Genomic DNA, 20,112 nt, shown 5'->3' on the forward strand with positions numbered 1-20,112 from the left:
TGCCCAGGGAACGGACTCCCGGCAGTCCCCGCGGCCCGGAGTCCATCCCCATCTCCTCCGGCCCGGCCGGGCGGACGAGTCCGGAGGGGCTGCCGCGGGAGGTGAGTCCCGCCACGCCGCCCGGCCCCGCGCTCCCCCGCCCGAGCCGAGCTCCTGCGCCTCAGGGTCTCACTGTCCGTCCCGCCCCCGTTCCCGACCCCCGTCTCGCCAGCGCCAGGTGGCCGAGGCCGTTGCCGTGGCGCCCGAAGCGTCGGACCCCGTTCCGGGCAGAAGCGGGCGGCCCGCTGAGGGAGCCGTCGTCGCCCACGCCTCTGGGCGCCGCGGGTCCGCCGCCCCCCGCGCGCGGCTCGCTCGCCTCTCAGGTTCCGCGCCTTCCGTCTGCCCGGGCCGCGCCCTCGCACCCCCGCCGGCCCCGGGTGCCGAGCTCCAGGGTCTTTCTGAGGGACCCTGCGCCTTGTCCCCCAGCCCGAGCCTCTCAGTCCCGGTCCCTTCATCCGCCCACCAGCGCCTGGCACCAGGCCTTGGCTCGTACCCAGTTGATGCTAAGTGTTCGTTAAATGGATAAGTGAGCGACTCTCCTCTCAGTCCTTTAAGGCCTCAGGCAAGATAGTGAGTGCAGGTTGAAGAGTGCGGCACCTCGGAGTCAGACCCGGCGCACAGCACTGCCCCTTCCTAGCTGTGTTTCAGGGCAAGTGATGTCTCCGTAAACTTGAGTTTCACCGTCAGTAAAGTAGGGATTGATAATAGTTTCCAGCTCTGGCTGGGTGAGAGGATTAAACGGGTCAGTGCTTGTGAATTGCTCAGCACCGTGGCCGGGCGCTGTGCATTTCAATCAAGACTAGCTAGCCCCTGCGGTCCTTACCCGCACACCCTACTTACTTTTCTCTTCTCTGCTCTTTTGTTCTTCATCCCTTTTCTTGCTGAGATTCAGGAATTTTATTCCGTCCTATTGCTTCTGTTGACGTTTGTTGGCAGAGTGCGGGGGACCAGCTTGGCAACACCCTTGCCTTATCTGCTGGAGCGATCAGTTGCACTTGGGCTTGACTTCCTCCTAGTAGCCAAGGTCTTGAAAACTTTTATGGAAAGGAGTTCTGGAAATCCCCAAACCCAGATCCCAGGATGGACGGAATCTGGGAATAAAGTCATTGTAGCCCTTGTGTTCACCAGCCCTGGTCCCCTGAGCTGCAAACCACTTTTTACTTCCTCCCACCTAGAAGCTACCATGCACCTTGGTGAAGCTCTGAATTTGTTTGTTTGTTTGTTTTTGAACATCCCTTGTTGGTTCATTCAGCAGGTAGTTATTTGGTGCCTGTTGTATGCCAGCCACAGTACCAGCTTCTAGAGACGCTGTGGTGGACCAGACAGACCCAGTCCCTGTCCCCAGGGAACTTTCCAGGTTGAGAACCAGCAGGTGTAGGTACAGGGAATGCTCTGCTCGAGTTTTCAGGACTGGCTTGGAGGCTGGTGGTGGAATCAGGGTGGTCCTCTTCTGAAGGAGTGACTAGTAAGGAGCTTTTGTTAGGTTTAAGTTACTTTGTAGTCTCATTGTCTTTTTCAGTGTAAGATTGGCTCCTATTGGATTCGTTTTCCATTTTCTCTAAGAGAAATTAGACCTTAAGTTTGGGGGAGGCCTCATTTTATCTTAGCTTCTGTGTAGTTTGGACAAAATGGTTCCTGGAACTTAGTGGGGAAAAGGGAAGCAAAAAGGCATCAGGCAGAGTAGCTGACTGAACTTAGAAAAGTGGAGAATGGATTGGAAAACAGTTACTCATAACAGAAACAAATTTGGAGTCAGGCCTGGAGAGATGTCTAGATACAGAAGAGCATAAGAGCGTGGTAGAATCCAAGGGAGTAGCTGATGGCTCTGTGAACTGCTGAGACAGAAGTGAGCTGTCCTTCGAAGCGTGTGTCAGTTTTAAATGAATGTATTCTTTGGACCCAGACATAAAGAGACCATTGAGTTTTTGCATAATTATGGATGTAAGTGATGTGGAGTGGTTTTATATGTTGTTCTACCATACCTCAGGAATTCTGGCCGTGTTTAGAGAGAGATTAATTCAACAGATACGTGTTGATTGTACCACACTCCCTGGTGGTCTTTTGGAGACGAGCAGGATGTAGATGAAGACTGGCAGGAAGCCACCGAGGAGGATAGAGAGCAAAGCATGTGGTAACCACGCTCATAGCGTTCTGTGAAGGCGGAGAGACACCAGCGAAGTGTCAGAGGGAGTCTGAAGGCTTCCTGTGGCCAGCGCGTTCTTACAAGATATGTGTGGGGAATGGGGAAGGAACGAAAGGGACTTTGCAAAAACCGTGGGAGTTTGGGGCTGTGCTGGCAGACTACTGTGGCTGCAGTGTGGGGTATATGGAAGGAAGAGTGGCCTGAGATGAAGCTAGATACAGGCTGCCTTGTTGAAATGCTCAACTTCATGCTCTGATCAGACTTCAGCCTCTGAGCACTGGCTAACCATCAGGCTTGGGATCAGGGAAGTAACCAGATTTCATTTGAAAGATAAATAACTGCCTCCATCTCATTATGTTCAGCCATAAGATTTTATGTGAAGTCAAGTGGGCCTTAAGAAGTATCACCAGGAACAAAGCTAGTGGAGGTGATGGAATTCCAGCTGAGCTATTTCAAATCCTAAAAGATAATGCTGTTAAAGTGCTGCACTCAATATGCCAACAAATTTGGGAAACTCAGCCAGTCTAGGACTGAAAAGGTCAGTTTTCATGCCAATCCCAAAGAAAGGCAATGCCAAAGAATGTTCAAACTACCACACAATTACATTCATCTCACATGCTAGCAAAGTAATGCTCAAAATTCTCCAAGCCAGGCTTTAACAGTATGTGAACATGAACTTCCAGATGTTCAAGCTGGATTTAGAAAATGCAGAGGATCCAGAGATCAAATTGTCAACATCTGTTGGATCATTGAAAAAACAGAAGAGTTCCAGGAAAACATCTATTTCTTTTTATTGACTACGTCAAAGCCTTTGACTGTGTGGTTCATAACAAACTGTGGAAAGTTCTTCAAGAGATAGGACTACCAGACCACCTTATCTGCCTCCTGAGAAATCTGTGTGCAGGTCAAGAAGCAACAGATAGAACCAGACATGGGGCAACAGACAGGTTCCAAATCGAGAAAGGAGTACCTCAAGGCTGTATATTGTCACCCTGCTTATTTGACTTATATGCAGAGTACATCATACGAAATGCTGGGCTGGATGAAGCACAAGCTGGAATCAAGATTGCTGGGAGAAATATCAATAACCTCAGATATGCAGATGACACCACCCTTATGGCAGAAAGCAAAGAAGGACTAAAGAGCCTCTTGATGAAAGAGAAAGAAGAGAGTGAAAAAGCTGGCTTAAAACTCAATATTCAGAAAACTAAGATCTTGGTATCTGGTCCCATCACTTCATGGCAAATAAATGGGGAAAAAATGGAAACAAGTGACAGACTTAATTTTTTGGGCTCCAAAATCACTGCAGATGGTGACTGCAGCCATGAAAGTAAAAGATGCTTGCTCCTTGGAAGAAAAGCTATGACCGACCTAGACAGCATACTAAAAAGCAGAGACATTAGTTTGCCAACAAAGGTCCATCTAGTCAAAGCTATGATTTTTCCAGTAGTCATGTATGGATGTGAGAGTTGGACCATAAAGGAAGCTGAGCACCAAAGAATTGATGCCTTTGAACTAGGGTGTTGGAGAAGACTCTTGAGAGTCCCTTGGACTGCAAGGAGATCCAACCAGTCCATCCTAAAGGAAATAAGTCCTGAATATTTATTGGAAGGACTGATGCTGAAGCTGCAATACTTTGGCCACCTGATGAGAAGAACTGACTCATTTGAAAAGACCCTGATGCTGGGGAAGATTGAAGGCAGGAGGAGAAGGGGATTACAGGATGAGATGGTTGGATGGCATCACCGACGTTTATATGCACATGAGTTTGAGTAAGCTCCGGGAGTTGGCGATGGACAGGGAAGCCTGGCGTGTTGCAGTCCATGGGGTTGCAAAGAGTGACACGACTGAGCGACTGAACTGAACTGATAAGATTTTAATACTTAAAAGAATAGTGGATGTTGTAGCCGGAGTTTAATAATAGACTGTACAACAGGGAGACTAATTACCACTTCGTAGAGATTTTGGAGAGAATCCTTAAACCATTAGATTTGTCAGGGTGCTTTGGCAACTTCCAACCATTGTACTAGGTGGATAATTTAGACCATTGTACCAAGTGGATGATTTTTAAATACTGCCAATCAGGTATTTGGGTGCTATCAATCAGTGTGAAGTCAGCTACCACCTTCCAGATGTGTGGGTTGTGGTTATAATGGGGGAGGGAATTATCCTGTCTTGAGGAAGAATGTTGTGATTTTTATATGTTTAATGGAAATATCCATGACCAGAGAAGCATTATTGATTTTAAAGATTGGATTGAGAATATTCTTTTGCAGTAAGACCTGAAGTTAACTTTTTAAATTTTTTCATTCAACAGGTTGATGTTGAACATCTACTCCATGCCAGAGGTGTTGTTAGATACTAGGCTTTTCACTGGTAAACAGGAGAGAATTTGTGTTCCTTACAGTTCCCTAGTGGCTCAGAGGTTAAAGCGTCTGCCTCCAATGGAGGAGACCCAGGTTCGATCCCTGGGTCAGGAAGATCCCCTGGAGAAGGAAATGGTAACCCACTCCAGTATTCTTGCCTGGAGAATCCCACAGACAGAGGAGCCTGGCGGGCTACAGTCCACAGGGTCACAAAGAGTCAGACACGACTGAGGGACTTCACCATCACCTTCACAGTCTCATCAGTGAGATGATCATTAAACTGTTTATCAAATAAAGTAATTAAAAGTGTGATGAGAATTATGAAAGATAGGATGAAAAGTTGAGGGATGTGGGGACTGATGGACACTGTCAGTGATCTGGTCAGTGGATGTCTTTCTGAAGCCAGATGTGTGGAGTGAGATTCAAGGTGGTGGGGAGCAGGGAAGATAGTCAGTTCTGAAGCCCAAGGAGGGAATAAGTGGGTGGTAGAGACAGAGCTTAGAGGATGAGTGGGGAGAGGTGGATGTGTGATGGGGGAGCCGGGAAGGGGTCAGGCCAACAGGGCCTCGTCCACAGAAAGGTATTTGGCTGACTCAAAGCACTCAGAAGCCCCACTGAAGAATTTTGAATAGGGTGAGTGATATGAGAGCCAGCCATTTCTCTTTCAAAGAACTTTAAAAACAAAACAAAACACTTTTCCGGAGCTGTTCTAGGTTTACAGCAAAACTGAGGGGAAGCTGCAGATACTTCCTTATACTCCCTGAAAGTGAAGGTGAAAGTCGCTCAGTTGTGTCCAACTCTTTGCGACCCCATGGACCATACAGTCCATGGAATTTTTCAGGCCAGAATACTGGGGTGGGTAGCCTTTCCTTTCTCCAGGGGATCTTCCCAACCCAGGGATCGAACCCTGGTCTCCCTTCCCTTGCACATGTATCCCTCCCTTATTATCACCATCCCCCACCACAGTGGGACATTTGTTACAGTTGGCGAACCAGCATTGATACAGTGTTATCACCCACAGTCCATGGTTTACCTTAGGGTTGGTGGTGTGCATTCCGTAGGTCTGGACAAGTGTGTAGTGGCGTGCATCCATCATGGTGTCAGTACTTTTACTGCCCTAAAAATCCTCTGTGCTCTGCCTGTTTATCCCTTCCCTCCCCACCCAAACCTTGGCAACCCCTTTTCACTGTCTTTATAGTTTGCCTTTTCCAGAATGTTACGTAGTTCGAATTACACAGCATGAAACCTTTTCAGATTGCCTTCTTTCATTTAGTAATGTGCACTTCAAATTCTCCATGTCTTTTCTTTCTTTTTTTTTTTCTCCATGTCTTTTCATGATTTAATAACCCATTTATTTTAGTGCTGAATAATATTCCAGTGTCTGGATGTACCAGAGTTTGCTTATTCATTCACTTACTAAAGGACATCCTCATTGCATCCAAATTTTTACAGTTATGATTGAAGGTGCTATAAATATCCTGGTGGGTTTTGTGTGGATGTAAGTTTTGAACTCCTTTAGATAAGTACCAAGGACTGCATTGCTGGATCATGTGATAAGGTTATGTTTAGCTTTGTAAGAAGCCTTCATACCGTCTTCCTAAGTGGCTGCACCGTTTTGTAGCCCCACCAGCAATAAATGAGAGTTCCTGGTGCCCCACGTTCTCAGCAGCACTCGGTGTTGTCAGTGGTGGAGATTTTGGCCATTCTAGGTTTATAGTGGCTCTTGTTTTAATTTGCATTCTCCTGATGACATACGATGTGGAGCATCTTTTCATAGACTTATTTGATATCTGTATATCTTCTTTGGTAAGGTGTTTTATTAAGATTTTTGCCCATATTTTAATTGGGTTCTTGAGTTTTAGAAGTTCATTGTATGTTTTGGATAGCAGCCCTTAATCAGGTAGGTATTTTACAAATATGTTTCTCCCAGTTTGTGACTTGTCTTCTCTTTCATTTGCGTAGTCTTTTGTAGAGCAGAAGTTTTTAATTTTAACGAAGCCAGCTTATCAGTTACTTCTTTCATGGGCCGTGCCTTTGCTCGTGTTGCCTAAGACGTCGTCACCGTGCCCAGTCATCTGGGCTTTCCCCGGTATCGCCTTCTGCATGTCTTGTCGTTTTCGTGTCTTACGTTTGGGCCTGTGATCCTCTTTGAGTTAATGTTTGTGAAGAGTGTAGATTCTGTGTCTAGACTCACTTTTTTCCCTGTAGATGTCCAGCTGTTCCAGCACCATTTGTTCAGAAGGCTGTCTTTGCTCCACTGTCTTTGCTCCTTTGTCAGAGGTCAGTAGGCTGTGTTTATGTGGGTCTGTATCTGCACTTTCTCTTCTGTAGCTTCATTTGTTCTTTCACCAGTACCACACTATCTTGATAATTGGTGCTTTATAGTAAGTTTGCAGTCAGATTATATCAGTCTTCAAACTTTATTTTTTTTTCCATCAATATTGTGTTGATGGGTCTTCTGACTCTATAAAACTTCAGAATTATTTTGTTGATATCCACAAAATAACTTACTGGCATTACACTGAATCTGGAAATCAAGTTGGGAAGAACTGACATCTTGACAATATTGAATTTTCTTAACTATGTACATGGGATACGTCTCCATTTATTTAGTTCTTTGATTTCATTCCTGTGACTTTTGTAGTTTTCCTTGTATAGCTCTTTACATATTTTGTTAGGTTTATACTTAAACATTTTATTTGGGGGGATCCAAATGTAAATGATACTATGTTTTAATTTAAAATTCCACTTGTTCATAGCTCCTATATAGGAAAGTGATCGGCTTCTGTTTCTCTTGTATTCTGCAACCTTGCTATAATTGCCTATTAGTTTCAGGAGTTTTATTATTATTTGGGGTTTTCTATCAAATGAACATGTCATCTGCAGAGATAATTTTATTTCTTCCTTTTCAGTCTTACATTTCCTGTCTTATTGTATTAGCTAGAACTTCCAGTATGATACGGAAAAGGAGTGGTGAGAGGGGGACATCCTTGCTTTGTACCTGGTCTTAGTTGGAGAAACTTTGAGTTTCTCACCATTAAGTATGATGTTAGTTGTTGGATTTTTTGGTAGATATTCCTTATCAGGTTGAGGATATCCCCTCTATTTCTGGTTTACTGAAGCTTTTTGTCTTGAGTGAGTGTCAGAGAGCGGATACTTCTTGTTTTTTTGGTAAAAGCTTCATTGAAAATTCACATCCATGTGTATTACCCATTTAAAATGTCCAATTCGGTGTTTTTTAGGATATTCATAGAGTTATGCAGCCACCACTACAATCAATTTTAAGACATTTTACCCCCCTAAAAAGAAACTCCAAACCCTTTAGCAACCATCCCCACCCTCACCCTTTTTGCCTCCCAGCTCTAGGCAGTTACTGATCTACTTTTTGTCTGTAGACTGGCTACCTCAGGCCATTTGTGTATTTCATCTTGGTGGAATCATCCAGTGTATGGTCTTCTGTGTCTGGCTTCTTTCACTAGGCATAATGTTTTCAAGGCTTATCATATAGTGTGTATCAGTACTTCATTCCTTTTTACTGCTGAACAATATGTTCTATTGTATGGATATATCCTGTTTTGTTTATCCATTCATCAGTTGATGGACAGTTGGGTTGTTTTACTTTGGTTTTATGAATGGTAATATTTTGAAATTAAGTTTATGTGTTCAGTTCAGTCGCTCAGTCGTGTCCGACTCTTTGCAACCCCATGAATCACAGCACGCCAGGCCTCCCTGTCCATCACCAACTCCTGGAGTTCACTCAGACTCACATCCATCGAGTCAGTGATGCCATCCAGCCATCTCATCCTCTGTCGTCCCCTTCTCCTCCTGCCCACAATCCCTCCCAGCATCAGTCTTTTCCAGTGAGTCAGCTCTTCGCATGAGGTGCCCAAAGTATTGGAGTTTCAGCTTTAGCATCAGTCCTTCCAATGAACACCCAGGACCAATCTCCTTTAGAATGGACTGGTTGGATCTCCTTGCAGTCCAAGGGACTCTCAAGAGTCTTCTCCAACACCACAGTTCAAAAGCATCAATTCTTCAGTGCTCAGCCTTCTTCACAGTCCAACTCTCACATCTTTCATTTCTCTTGGGTATGTAATTAGGAATAGAATTGCTGGGTCATATGGTAAATCTGTGTTTAATGTTTTGAGGAATTGCCAGACTTTTCCACAGTGACTGCCTCCTTTTATTCTCTACCAGCAATGTATGGGGCTTCCCAGACAGTGCTAGTGGTCAAGAACCCACCTGCCAATGCAGGAGATGCAAGAGATGTGGGTTTGCTTCCTGGGTCAGGAGGGTCCCCTGAAGTAGAAAGTGATAACCTGCTCCAGTATTCTTGACTGGAAAATCCCATGGACAGAGGAATTTGGCAGGCTACAAGCTGTGGGGCCACAGAGTTGGACACGACTGAGCGTCTAGACAGCAATGTATGAGGGTTCCAGTTCTCCACACCTCTGTTAACACTTATCTGTCTCTTGATTATAGCCATCCTAGTGGGTGTGAAGTGGTAATGTCATTGTGGTTTTGTTTTGCATTTTCCCTGATGATTAATGATGTTGAGCATCTTTTATTGTGCTTATTGGCCATTTGTATGTCTTCTGTGGATAAATGTCTATTCAGATCCCACTATTCAGTTGGTCACTTGAAAATTATCTTTTAATTATTGAGTTTTAAGAATTTTTCATGTATCGTGGATATAAGTCCTTTGTCAGATAAATGATTTTTTTCCCAGTATGTTGGTTGTCTTTTCTCTCTCTTTTTTTTTTTTGGCTGCACTTTGCAGCATAGAGGGTCTTAGTTCTCCTACCAGGGATCAAACCTGTGCCCCTGTGTTGGGAGTGTGGAGTCTTAACCACTGGACCACAGGGAAGCCCGTCTTTTCATTTTTCTTTCTTTAGTTTTGGCTGTGCTGGGTCTTCGTTGCTGCGCCCAGGCTCCCTGCAGTCATGGTGAGCAGGGGCTGCTCTTTGTTGCAGGGCTTCTCATTGCCGTGGCTTCTCCTGTTGCGGAGCGTGGGCTCTAGGCACATGAGCTTCAGTCGTTGTAGCACTCAGGTTCAGCAGTTGGCTCGTGGAATCTTCCAGACCAGGGATGGAACCCATGTCCCCTGCCTTGGCAGGTAGATTCTTCCCCATTGTACCACCAGGGAAGTCCATCTTGTCACTTTTTTTTTGATGATGCCTTTGGAGCACAAAAGATTTTAATTTCGATGAAGTTGGAGAGCTCGCTGTGCCCGCTGTGTGTGAGCGTCGACTCCCAGGGCAGCTGTGGAAGCAGGAGAGCAGTTGTTCCAAGGACCGCACGGGGGTCCAGGGGAGGGGGGTGCTGGCTTCAGCTCAGGCACGGCCACAGAGCTGAGCAGGGGCCAGCGGGAGGCGGCTGGGAGACAGGGCTGGTGGAACACGATGAGGGATTGCTGTAGCGGGGAGCGAGGGAGAGAGATCAGATGTGTGCTAGGATTTCAGCTTAGATAATTTCAATCAGCTACCTGTCGCCTGCTATAGAATTACGGTCGTTCTTAATGGTGCTTGGCAGGTGAGTCCTGTAGTCCCTTCTCATACACTTGAAGTGGCTTTTGGTTGTATGATCACTGTGCCAAGGAGCTGGTCCAGGGACCCTGAACTTCTGTATTATCCTCTAACATCTCCTAAGCCACCTCCAACAAACATGTTGTGTACGTTTGAATAGTGTGCCTGCCCTGCAGGTGCAGCTTTGAGGCGAATCCTTTGCCCCCTTCTAACCAGACTGCAGTCTCCAAGCCCCTTCCGTGTGGAGATTGTGGAGCTCTCAGCGAATGCTGTCAATTCAAGTGAATGAGTTTTTGAAATCTAAATGTCATAATTTGACTGAGCTACTTTGAGGGAAAAGGCTTTAAAGGAGGAAACAATATTCGCTGACATTTGAGAAGTGCTCAGTACTTCTGCCTGCTTCCTTGGAGACCTCATCGGCTAGAGCAGAAATTAAAACACTGGGAAAATTTCAGTTTTTGAGTCTACTGTGTTCTCCGTAGTTTTTTTTAAATATAGTCATTAAAAATCTTATTCTAGGGGAGTATTTAATGACGTGGCAAATGCTCATGATTTATTAAGCATTTATAACGTAGCATCTCTCTGATGGGATTATGAATGGCATTTATTTCATTCTTTGTACTTTCCTATATTTCCACAGTTTTTGAGGGTAGATGTTTAGTTTTTACTTATTTCTTGTAGGGCCTGTGCTGGGTCTTCATTGTGGCGCGGGGTCTTCTCTGATTGTGGCGCGGGCTTAGTCGTCCTGTGGCCTGTGGGATCTTCGCTCCCCAACCAGGGATCAAAACCATGTCCTCTGCATTGCACCGCGGAATCTTAACCACTGGACCACCAGAGAAGTCCCGATAGAGAACATTTATCTTGTAAAAAATAAACTCTTACTTTAAAAGTGCCATGTAAACTAGGGCGCGTCCGCGTGCGTACACGCGTGAAGGAAGCACAGCTTTTCCTGCGCCTGTGCTGCCCTGCCCTTGGAGACGGAGAGGAGACGGTGGAAACGAGGCCAGCATTTCTCGCCAGTGAAGTGGAGGTAACAGTGGTCAGTGATGCCTTCCCTCCTGAGGTTTTTGGTGAGGATTTAATGAGTTCGTGTGCTGAAATAGTTTCCATTAAGTACTTATGTCTGCTGTTACATTATTGCTGTTTGCACTGTTATCTTGGCTTTCACGTCCCATGTCCTTGTAGTGGTCTGTGTGCTTTCCCAAGGGGACTGAGCGTGGCTGTTCTCTCTAGAGTTTGCCTGATAACCTCTTCATTTTCACTTGATTTGGGGGTCATGTGGCTCTTGCCCACCTCTCTGGAGTACTTACGCAAATCGAGGATTGGGGAGCACATGCATTGCTTAGCCAAGACAGCATTGCCCTTACAGAGTTGGCAGTTTCTGAACTATGCTGCTGTATGGACAGGATCAGCATTCACTGTCAAAGTTTCTGTTGTTGTAGCCTCTTGCCTGAACAACAACAAAGCTGTTGAATCTGTATGACCCCAGGCACATTTCTGAACCTCCCAGAGTGCTTCAGCTTCTGCTAAGAGAGGGCATATTAGCGTTCTGAACCATCACTGTGCTTGTGCTTAGTCACTTCCGACTCTGACCCACGGACTGTAGCCCGCCAGGCTCCTCTGTCCATGGGGAGTCTCCAGGCAAGAATACCGGAGTGGGTTGCCTTGCCCTCCTCTAGCAGATCTTCCCAACCCAGGGATCGAACCCAGGTCTCCTGCGTTGAGGCGGATTCTTTACCGTCTGAGCCACCAGGGAAGCCGAAGAATACTAGAATAGGTAGCCAATCCCTTCTCTAGGTAAACTTCTCGACCCAGGAATTGAACCAGGGCCTCCTGCATGGTAGGCAGATTCTTAACCAGCTGAGCTACCAGGGAAGCCCTTCATCATCACAGAGGGACATTATTGTGTACTTATAGAAACAGTGCTTGTAAGTTACCTTGCCTCCTTCACTGTACGTCTTGTCTATTGTGACTATCAAATGAAATAGGGATTTGAAAATGTCCTACAGATCTAGAGGATTTTTATTCCAGCATTGAACTGGGGCCATACTGGAGGAAAAATGAGATTTTGCTTCATTTCCTTTCTTGCACTCATTCCTCCCTTGCCAGTTTTCCTTTTTCATAACTCATTCATTTATTCAATAAATACTTCTTGCCTCTGATGTTGCCGAACCTTTTCTAGGTGCCAGGGCCTAGAAGGGTGAGTGAGGTGGATGTGTGGGCTCTGCTTTTTGGGGGGCTTACACCCGTGGGGGGGTCAGGCAGAGCAGGCTGTCAACAGAAGAGGAAGAGAGTGTGTGGAGAAAGTGCAGCAGCAGTGGGGTGTGATGGAGAGCCCTTTGGAAAGGCTTAGGACTGCTCAGCTGGCAAAGAATCTGCCTATGGTGCCGGAGGTCCCAGTTCGATTCCTGGGTCGGGAAGATCCTCTGGAGAAGGGAGAGGCTACCCACTCCAATGTGCTTGGGCTTCCCTTGTGGCTCAACTGGTAAAGATTCCACTTGCAATGCGGGAGACCTGGGTTTGATTCCTGGGTTGGGAAGATCCCCTGGAGAAGGGAAAGGCAACCCACTCTAGTGTTCTGGCTGGAGAATTCCATGGACTGTATAGTCCCTGGGGTCGCAAAGAGCCAGACACAAATGAACAACTTTCACTTGGAGGACTTGAAGGGCGAAAAGGCATAGATTCAGGTCTTATCCATGTGGCCTTGGACAAGTCCTGTGGTCCTCTGGCCCTTGGTATCTCATGTAAACGTTTGTAGGGTAAGGATTTAATGGATGAGTGAGCACTTCATAAATTATAACACAGTATGTGATGACTGAGCATCTTTATTGAGGGAAGTTTTGTTTTTTTTTTTTAATTATCTGTGCTGGGTCTTGCTGCTGGATGGGCTTTTCTCTAGCTGCAGCAAGCAGGGGCCGCTCTCGCTGTGATGTGCAGGCTTCTCACCGCCGTGGCTTCTCTTGCTGCCAGAGCGCTGACTCTAGGGCGTGTGGGCTCAGCAGTGGCGGACCCCGGGCTCGAGAGCACAGGCTCAGTAGTTGTGGCGGTCAGGCTTAGTTACTCCGTGGCAGGTGGGGTCTTCCCGGATCAGGGATCGAACCCATGTCTCCTGCATTGACAGGCAGATTTCTTACCACTGAGCCCCTGGAGAAGTCCAAGGGAAGCTTTGAATCCACATTTCCCAGAGGTGTGGGTGTCAGGGTGGCACAGGGGAGGCGCTGTGTGGCTGAGGAGGCTGTGGGCGTTTCTCCCCCTGCAGACAGCATTCCTCCGCCTGGGCTGGCCCACTGCTCTCCTAGTGGGAGTGAGTGCAGTGTCTTGACTGTTTCTTTTACACAGTACTATTATTATCATCTGTTTGGCTGCATGGTGTGTGGGATCTTAGTTCACTGACCAGGGATCCAACCCATGCCCCCGGCAGTGGAAGTGTAGAGTCCTAACCACTGGGCTGCCAGGGAGTTCCTCTTCTCCACGTTCTGTGCTTCCTGGTGGGCTTCAGAGTTTCAAATGTTTCAGAGAAGCTTTCTCCACACTCTAGTCCATGCTAGCTCTCTCCTTCTTCTCATTGAGACCCACAGGTTAGCACCAGTCATATCTGGTTTTGTGTCTTTTCAGGTTCTTTTGCCTCCCTGACGAGATCATAAGTTGCTTGAGATTCAGAGCTATCTTTAATATTCTTCCCACCCCTTCCCCACCATTTATCATGATATAAATTACAGGGGGCAGAAAATAGTGGAATTCAAAAAGTGAGTCTGAATTGTAATGTTGTTGATTTATTTATTTATGGCTGTGTGGTCTTTGTTCCTTTGCGCGGGCTTCCCCTACTTGCAGTGAGCAGCAGTGACTCCGCTCTAGTTGTGGTGCACGGGCCTCTCATCACCGAAGTTTCTCCTGCTGTGGAGCACGGACCCTAGAGTGCAGGCTCAGGAGTTGCGGCTTGAGGGCTCCCAAGTGCAGACTCAGCACTTGTGGTGCGTGGGCATACACCCATGAATCTTCCAGAAGAAGGGATTGAACCCGTGTGCCCTGCACTGGCAGGCAGATTCTCACCCATTGTGCCACCACGGAAGTCCTCAAAAGTAATCTTAATGACACTTAGTTTACTTTCCCTGTGTAATTAAGCTCTGACTATAATTTATATCCACCTGAAAGTTCCTTGTTCCCACTGTGAAGTCTGACTTGTCTTTGCATGACTAGACATCGAAAGCGTTATAATGCCTTGTTCTTCAGCCCCAGGTTTCCCCAGATGCCGGTTAAAATCCCTCATCCTGCCTGATGATCACCGGTGGAGACCTTGGCCATGGCATCTGTATCGGAGCCTGTTACCTTCAGAGAGTTCTGCCCTCTGTACTATCTGCTCAATTCCATCCCCACGAAGATCCAGAAGGGGTTCCGCTCACTGGTGGTCTACCTCACGGCCCTCGACACCAATGGGGACTACATCGCCGTGGGCAGCAGCATCGGCATGCTCTACCTGTACTGCCGGCACCACGACCAGATGAAGAAGTACAACTTCGAGGTGGGTGCCACTTGTCTTCCACTGAGCGTGTGGGGCCCTGGCTGGTGTGTAACGCGCCTGTGAGTCCCAGGATCGGGGGGGTTACTTCTGAGTTGCTGAAGTATGGCCTGAGTGTCCTACCTAAAGAGTACTTTACAACCATCTTTCAGGTGGAGTGCAACTAAAAATGCATTGTTTTAACTTGTTTTTCTTGCCTCCAAAAATCCAGCGTTACTTTAAAAGAGAGCATTATAGTATTTAACACTTTGAACTTTGAAAATAGGCACAGTTTTCTAAGTGGTTTTTTTTTTTCTTCTTCTTTTTTTAAAATTTTTTGGCCATACCATGTGGCATGCAGGATAGGACTCGGGTCCCCTACAGTGGGAGCATGGAGTCTTAACCACTGGACCAGCAGAGAAATCGCTCACAGTGTTTTCTGAGTGTTTTCTCAAGAGTATGTTCACTGACTGATTCAGATAATCTCTAGGTATTCTGGCAAAATTATTAAGAAAAATGGATCAGGATCAGTGTTGGCTAGGTGCCAGAACGCATACATCTTAAATGAGGACACTTCTGTAGTGCCCTGCTGTTGGGGTCCTGACCGACGTCTCTTCTGGGTTGCTGACTCAGGCATCTCTGTGTATTGTAGATGTTGGGAATGCACCATCACCGTATTCACCTGTCTCGTTAGTATCTGTGATTTATAAGAACATGGGTTTTGTGAGAGACTCAAGGGTGACTGAGTTGTGGCTCCTGCCACGTGGGGCTCTACACTGTGGTTAGTGGACTTTTGCAGACTAAGACAAGGCTTTTGTATTTGAAAGAAGTGTTTACAAATATCTATGTTTTAATCAGTATCGACTTATTAAAGTTTAATTTATAAAGTTTGTTTTTCTTAAGCCTCTGTAGTCAGTTAAAATAACACAGATGGTTAGCATGCATATAGTACTTACTATGTGCCAGGCGTTATTCTAAACCCTTTACATGTATTAACTCATTTTATCCCCACAGAACTCTACGAGGTAGAGAACACAACTCTATGTTGTTTTGTCATCTCCATTTTATCAGGGAGACAACTGAGGCTCAGAGAGGTTGAGTGACTTGCGAGATAGTCAGAAAGTGGTGACACCATGGTCTGAACTTGGGCAGATTGGCTCTGGAGTTTATATTTGTATTTTTTGTATGAAAATTAAAATTATTGCTATTTCTTTTCTTGATTAATAGGGCATATTACTTGTAGGGGACAATTACTTGAATGATGGGAAGTCTCTCATCAGAAACTATGGACGCTGGAAGATGTTGGTACAGCATGTATAAAGTGTTGAAAGAAAAGAATTTTCAGCTCAGAATTTTTATCCAGCAAAAATATCTATTAGGAAAGAAGGTGAAATAAAAATGTTCTCAGATGAAGGAAAACTAAGGGGATTCATTGCCAGCACACCAGCTCTAAATAATTGCTTTAGACAAATGATAATTGACACCAGAAGGAAACTTGGAACATCAGTAAAGAAGGAAGAATAATAGTAAATACACTAGGCTGTTTTCCTCCTCTTGAGTTTTTTTAAAATATTCTTGACAGAAAAAAATTATATCATTGTGTGATTGAGTTTTCAGTTTATACACATGGAGTAATATATAAAAGAATTATAATAGGGGAGAGTAAGGGACCTGTAGGGTAGTAGGATTTCTTCATTCTACTGAAGAGGGTCAATGCTGAGTCTAAATAGATTTTGAAAAGCTGTGTGTGTGTGTATGCGCGTGTGTGTATTTGTATATCTCCCACATTTGATCTGGTAATCCTTAGAGCAGCCACTTAAAACCCCTGTACAGCATGGTATAGTAAAAAATTACTATAGACATACCAAAATAGAATGTTAAATATATTGAGACAGTTCTCAGGAAAACAGAAAGGTTAAACAGAAGAACGAAAAACAGGAGTAACAAACAAAAAACAAATAAAATCATAGACTTAAATCAAAACATACCCATAATTATATTAAATGAAAATGATCCATACACATCAATTAAAAAAAATTATTGGGATGGAAAAAAAAAACTCATAAACAACTATTTGTTGTTTGTAAGAAACTCATTCAAATATAATCACATGTCAATAGATAAAAAGAAAAAGGATGAAAAAATGTACCATGTGAATGCTTATCAAAAGAACGTTGAGGGCTTCCCTGATGGCCCAGTGGTAAAGAATCCTCCTGCCAGTGCAGGAGACACAGGTTCGATCCCTGGCCGGGGAAGACTGCACATGCCGCAGAGCAACTAAGCCTGTGACAGCTCCCGCGCCTGTGCCCTAGAGCCCCCAGTGCCACCTCGGCTCCTGAAGCCCCCCTGCCCTAGAGCCCACGCTCCACAACAAGGGGACCACTGTGATAAAAAGCCCTCGCTCCGCAAGTGCAGAGTGGCCCCCACTCGCTGAGATTGCAGAAAAGCCCACGCAGCAACAAAGCCCCAGCACGGCCAAACAGAAACAAATGAAAGTATTAAAAAAAGAATGCTGAGTGGCTGTATTAATACCAGAGTAGTCCTCTGAGCAAGGAAATAACCAGAGAGACAGTGTTTAATGACAGAAGCGTCAGTTGAGTGAGAAGGCGTAGTGGTCCTACGGTGGTCCCTAGTGTACTGTGCTCCTTAACACAGGGCTTCATGACACATGAAGCAAGAGCTGACGGCGCTGAAAGAAGAAGTAGGAAAATCTGCAATTCTAGCTGGAGATGTCCACACCCCACCGTCAGTAATAGTAGCAGACAGAAAGTCAGCGGGCGTGTAGTAGACCCGAGCAGCCCCACCCACCTTTGTGATCTAAGTGATGTTTACAGAGCACTCCACCCAACAGCAGCTCAGAGCACGTTCTTTACAAGTGAACATGGACCAGTCACCAGGACCGACTGTATTCTTGGTTGTAAAACACTCCTCAATAAATTTTAATTGGAGCAGACTACATAAAAACCACAGACCTTCAATTTGTAAAATAACACTGTATCTGTGAAGCACAATAAAACGAGGCATGCCTATAACTATTTTTAAAATTTATGCCTCCAAACTGAAAAAAACTTAAGGAAGCAAGAGTTTAGTACTCCCCAGAGTGAAAGCACAAGTTGCATCTGCTGCCAGTTTCCTAGTTTTACTGGAACTAGTTTTCTGTTTATCAGATGAGCCCCATGAACTCTGAAGGGATGTGCCATGTGAGGACAGCCTCTGCAGGGACGAGCAGAACTGGGGGACTCTGGTGCAGATGACTGGACCCAGGAAGGTAGAAGGGGACCCTGGGAGGTTCTGTGCACAGCGCCATAAGAAAGCATATTTTACTGGGCCCAAATCCACACTTGGCAACTCTGAGTATCAAAAGTGTTTTTGAATACCCATTGGGTATAGAATAGAAGCATATTGTGGAGAATCACAAAGGAAATAGAAAATAAAACTTCTCGTTTTGGAGAGAACAGAGAATTTGGATTTAGAATATTAGGGTTTGAAAACAAAGTTAAGTATCTGTATGTAAAACACATAGGAGAGGATCTGGAGGAATACCTCCAAGCTGTTCATTATGACGACAGAGGGACTGAGAGTGAGGGCAGGAAGGAGAAGGGAGGTATCTTTCTTTTTTTTTTTTTACTTTATTATTTTTTATTTTAAATATTGCGGACTTATTAGGATTTGGACAATAAGTGTGTATTCATCTGTTACTTGTGTAAACACAACAGAGGTTTGTTTTGAGCTTTGACTGTCAGTCATTAGTTGTGTGAGCTGAGGATGAACTAAGTATTCATGTCATTGTTCCTGTAATTTTCGGCTTTAGAGCTGGGGGTCTTGGAATCATTTGGTACAATCCCTGTATTTTACAGATAAAGAAACAGTGAGATTCCTGCCCCAAGCCACATAGCTGGTGGCCTAACCATTTTGCTGTCTTCCCATGTGAGAAGGCAGGGCTTGCATAAAAGTCTGGATTTAGAGCACAGTGGAAACAGATCAATTAAGAGTTTCTTTGGAATTTCCTAGTGACAATTGGGAGGTGCATCAGCTAGGTTTTTTTTTGTTCGTTTAAAATTTTGGCCACACTGAGGCATATGGGATCTTAGTTTCCCAACCAGGGTTCAAACCCATGCCCCTCTGCAGTGGAAGTGCACGGCCTTAACCACTGGACCGTGAGGGAAGTCCCTCAACTAGTTTAGTTTAGGGAATGTCTAAGACTTGATGGGAAGGTAAATACAAATTAGTTTTGTTGTTGTTGTTCAGTTGCCCGGTTGTGTCTGACTCTTTGTGACCCCATAGACTGCAACACGCCAGACCTCTGTATCCCTCACCATCTCCAGAAGTTTGCCCAAGTTCATGTCTGTCGCATCAGTGATGCCATCCAGCCATCTCATCCTCTGATGCCCTCTTCTCCTTCTGCCCTCAATCTTTCCCAGCATTAGGGAATTTTCCAATGAATCAGCTGATCGTGTCAGATGACCAAATGACTGGAGTTTCAACTTCAGCATCAATCCTTCCATTGAGTGTTCAGGGTTGACTTCCCTTACGATTGACTGGTTTGATCTTGCATTGCCCGGGACTCTCAGGAGTCTTCTCCAGCACCACAGTTCAAAGGCATCAATTCTTGGGCGCTCCGCCTTCTTTACGGTCCAGCTCTCCCAACTGTGTGTGACCACTGGGAAGACCATAGCCTGGACTGTACGGGCCTTTGTCAGCAGGGTAGTGTCTCTGCTTTTCAGCACACTGTCTAGGTTTGTCATAGCTTTCCTGCCAAGAAGCAAACATCTGATTCCATGGCTGCAGTCACCATGCAAAGTGATTTTAGAGCCCAAGAGGAGGAAGTCTGTCACTGCTTCCACATTTTCTCTCTCTGCTTGCCGTGAAGTAATGGGGCCAGATGCCATGACCTTAGTTTTTTAATACTCAGTTTTAAGCCGGCTCGTTTACTCCTCCTGCACCCTCTTCAAGAAGCTCCTTAGTTCCTCTTCGCTTCCTGCCTCACTGGTAGAGAGAGGGGCAGACCACCCCGGTGTACTCACCATGAGAACCTCATAGCTGTATAAAAGGGCAAAAATTAGTTTACCCTCTAATCAATCCATATGTGGCATGCACGGGTGAAAGATTAGGTTTTTAAATGAAGTTATTTTCCAAAAGAAGAAAGCAGATCTCTTATATGATAAAGTCTGAGGTGTTTTCAAGGATAATGCTTTTAGAAACCTTTTTTCTTACGCAAGTTAGTGGGAGAGGGCAGATGGAGACACAGGAAATGCTTCCTTGCTAAGTGCAAAAGCATGAAGGAAATGCTGTGAGGACCTAATTAAGTACAGAAGTGTTATAAACCTGTTGCTAAATATATGGGTGTGACACACATAAGAAGAGACCAGAAAGTCCAAAAGATAAGCTGACCTGTGTTTCTGTTTTTTTGCTTTGAAATTAAATGTGATTTCTCCTTAGCACCTAGCACGTTGTTGAAATTTCATAGATTTGCCTTCAAAACTGTCTTTGCGTTAAGCCTAACTGTGCAAGTTCTCATTTCTGCAACTTTTCCGTACTGGTCTC

The 20,112-nt window shown here is 45.3% G+C and overlaps 1 protein-coding gene across 9 annotated transcripts in view; it reads left to right on the top strand.

Moving 5' to 3' along the window:
• Nucleotides 1–11: 11 nt before the first annotated feature.
• The window catches only part of TECPR2 (tectonin beta-propeller repeat containing 2), a 101,051-nt gene continuing 80,950 nt past the window's right edge, over nt 12–20,112 (top strand). For 5 of the 9 annotated variants that reach the window (XR_009492051.1, XM_024981837.2, XM_024981839.2 and 2 more), the window contains exons 1-2: nt 12–101; nt 14,304–14,592. Coding sequence is in view for 8 of the 9 variants with exons in the window: in XM_024981837.2 (XP_024837605.1) it covers nt 14,374–14,592 (219 nt within the window). In the remaining variant the exon portion in view is untranslated. Of the gene's footprint in view, nt 102–10,733; nt 11,104–13,354; nt 14,153–14,303; nt 14,593–17,735; nt 17,837–20,112 lie in introns of those variants that run through there. The other 4 variants (XM_024981838.2, XM_059879084.1, XM_024981841.2 and 1 more) reach the window with 4 other exon arrangements.

The sequence above is a fragment of the Bos taurus genome, chromosome 21 (genome assembly GCF_002263795.3).
Source record: "Bos taurus isolate L1 Dominette 01449 registration number 42190680 breed Hereford chromosome 21, ARS-UCD2.0, whole genome shotgun sequence".
NCBI classification, from domain to species: Eukaryota; Metazoa; Chordata; class Mammalia; order Artiodactyla; family Bovidae; genus Bos; species Bos taurus.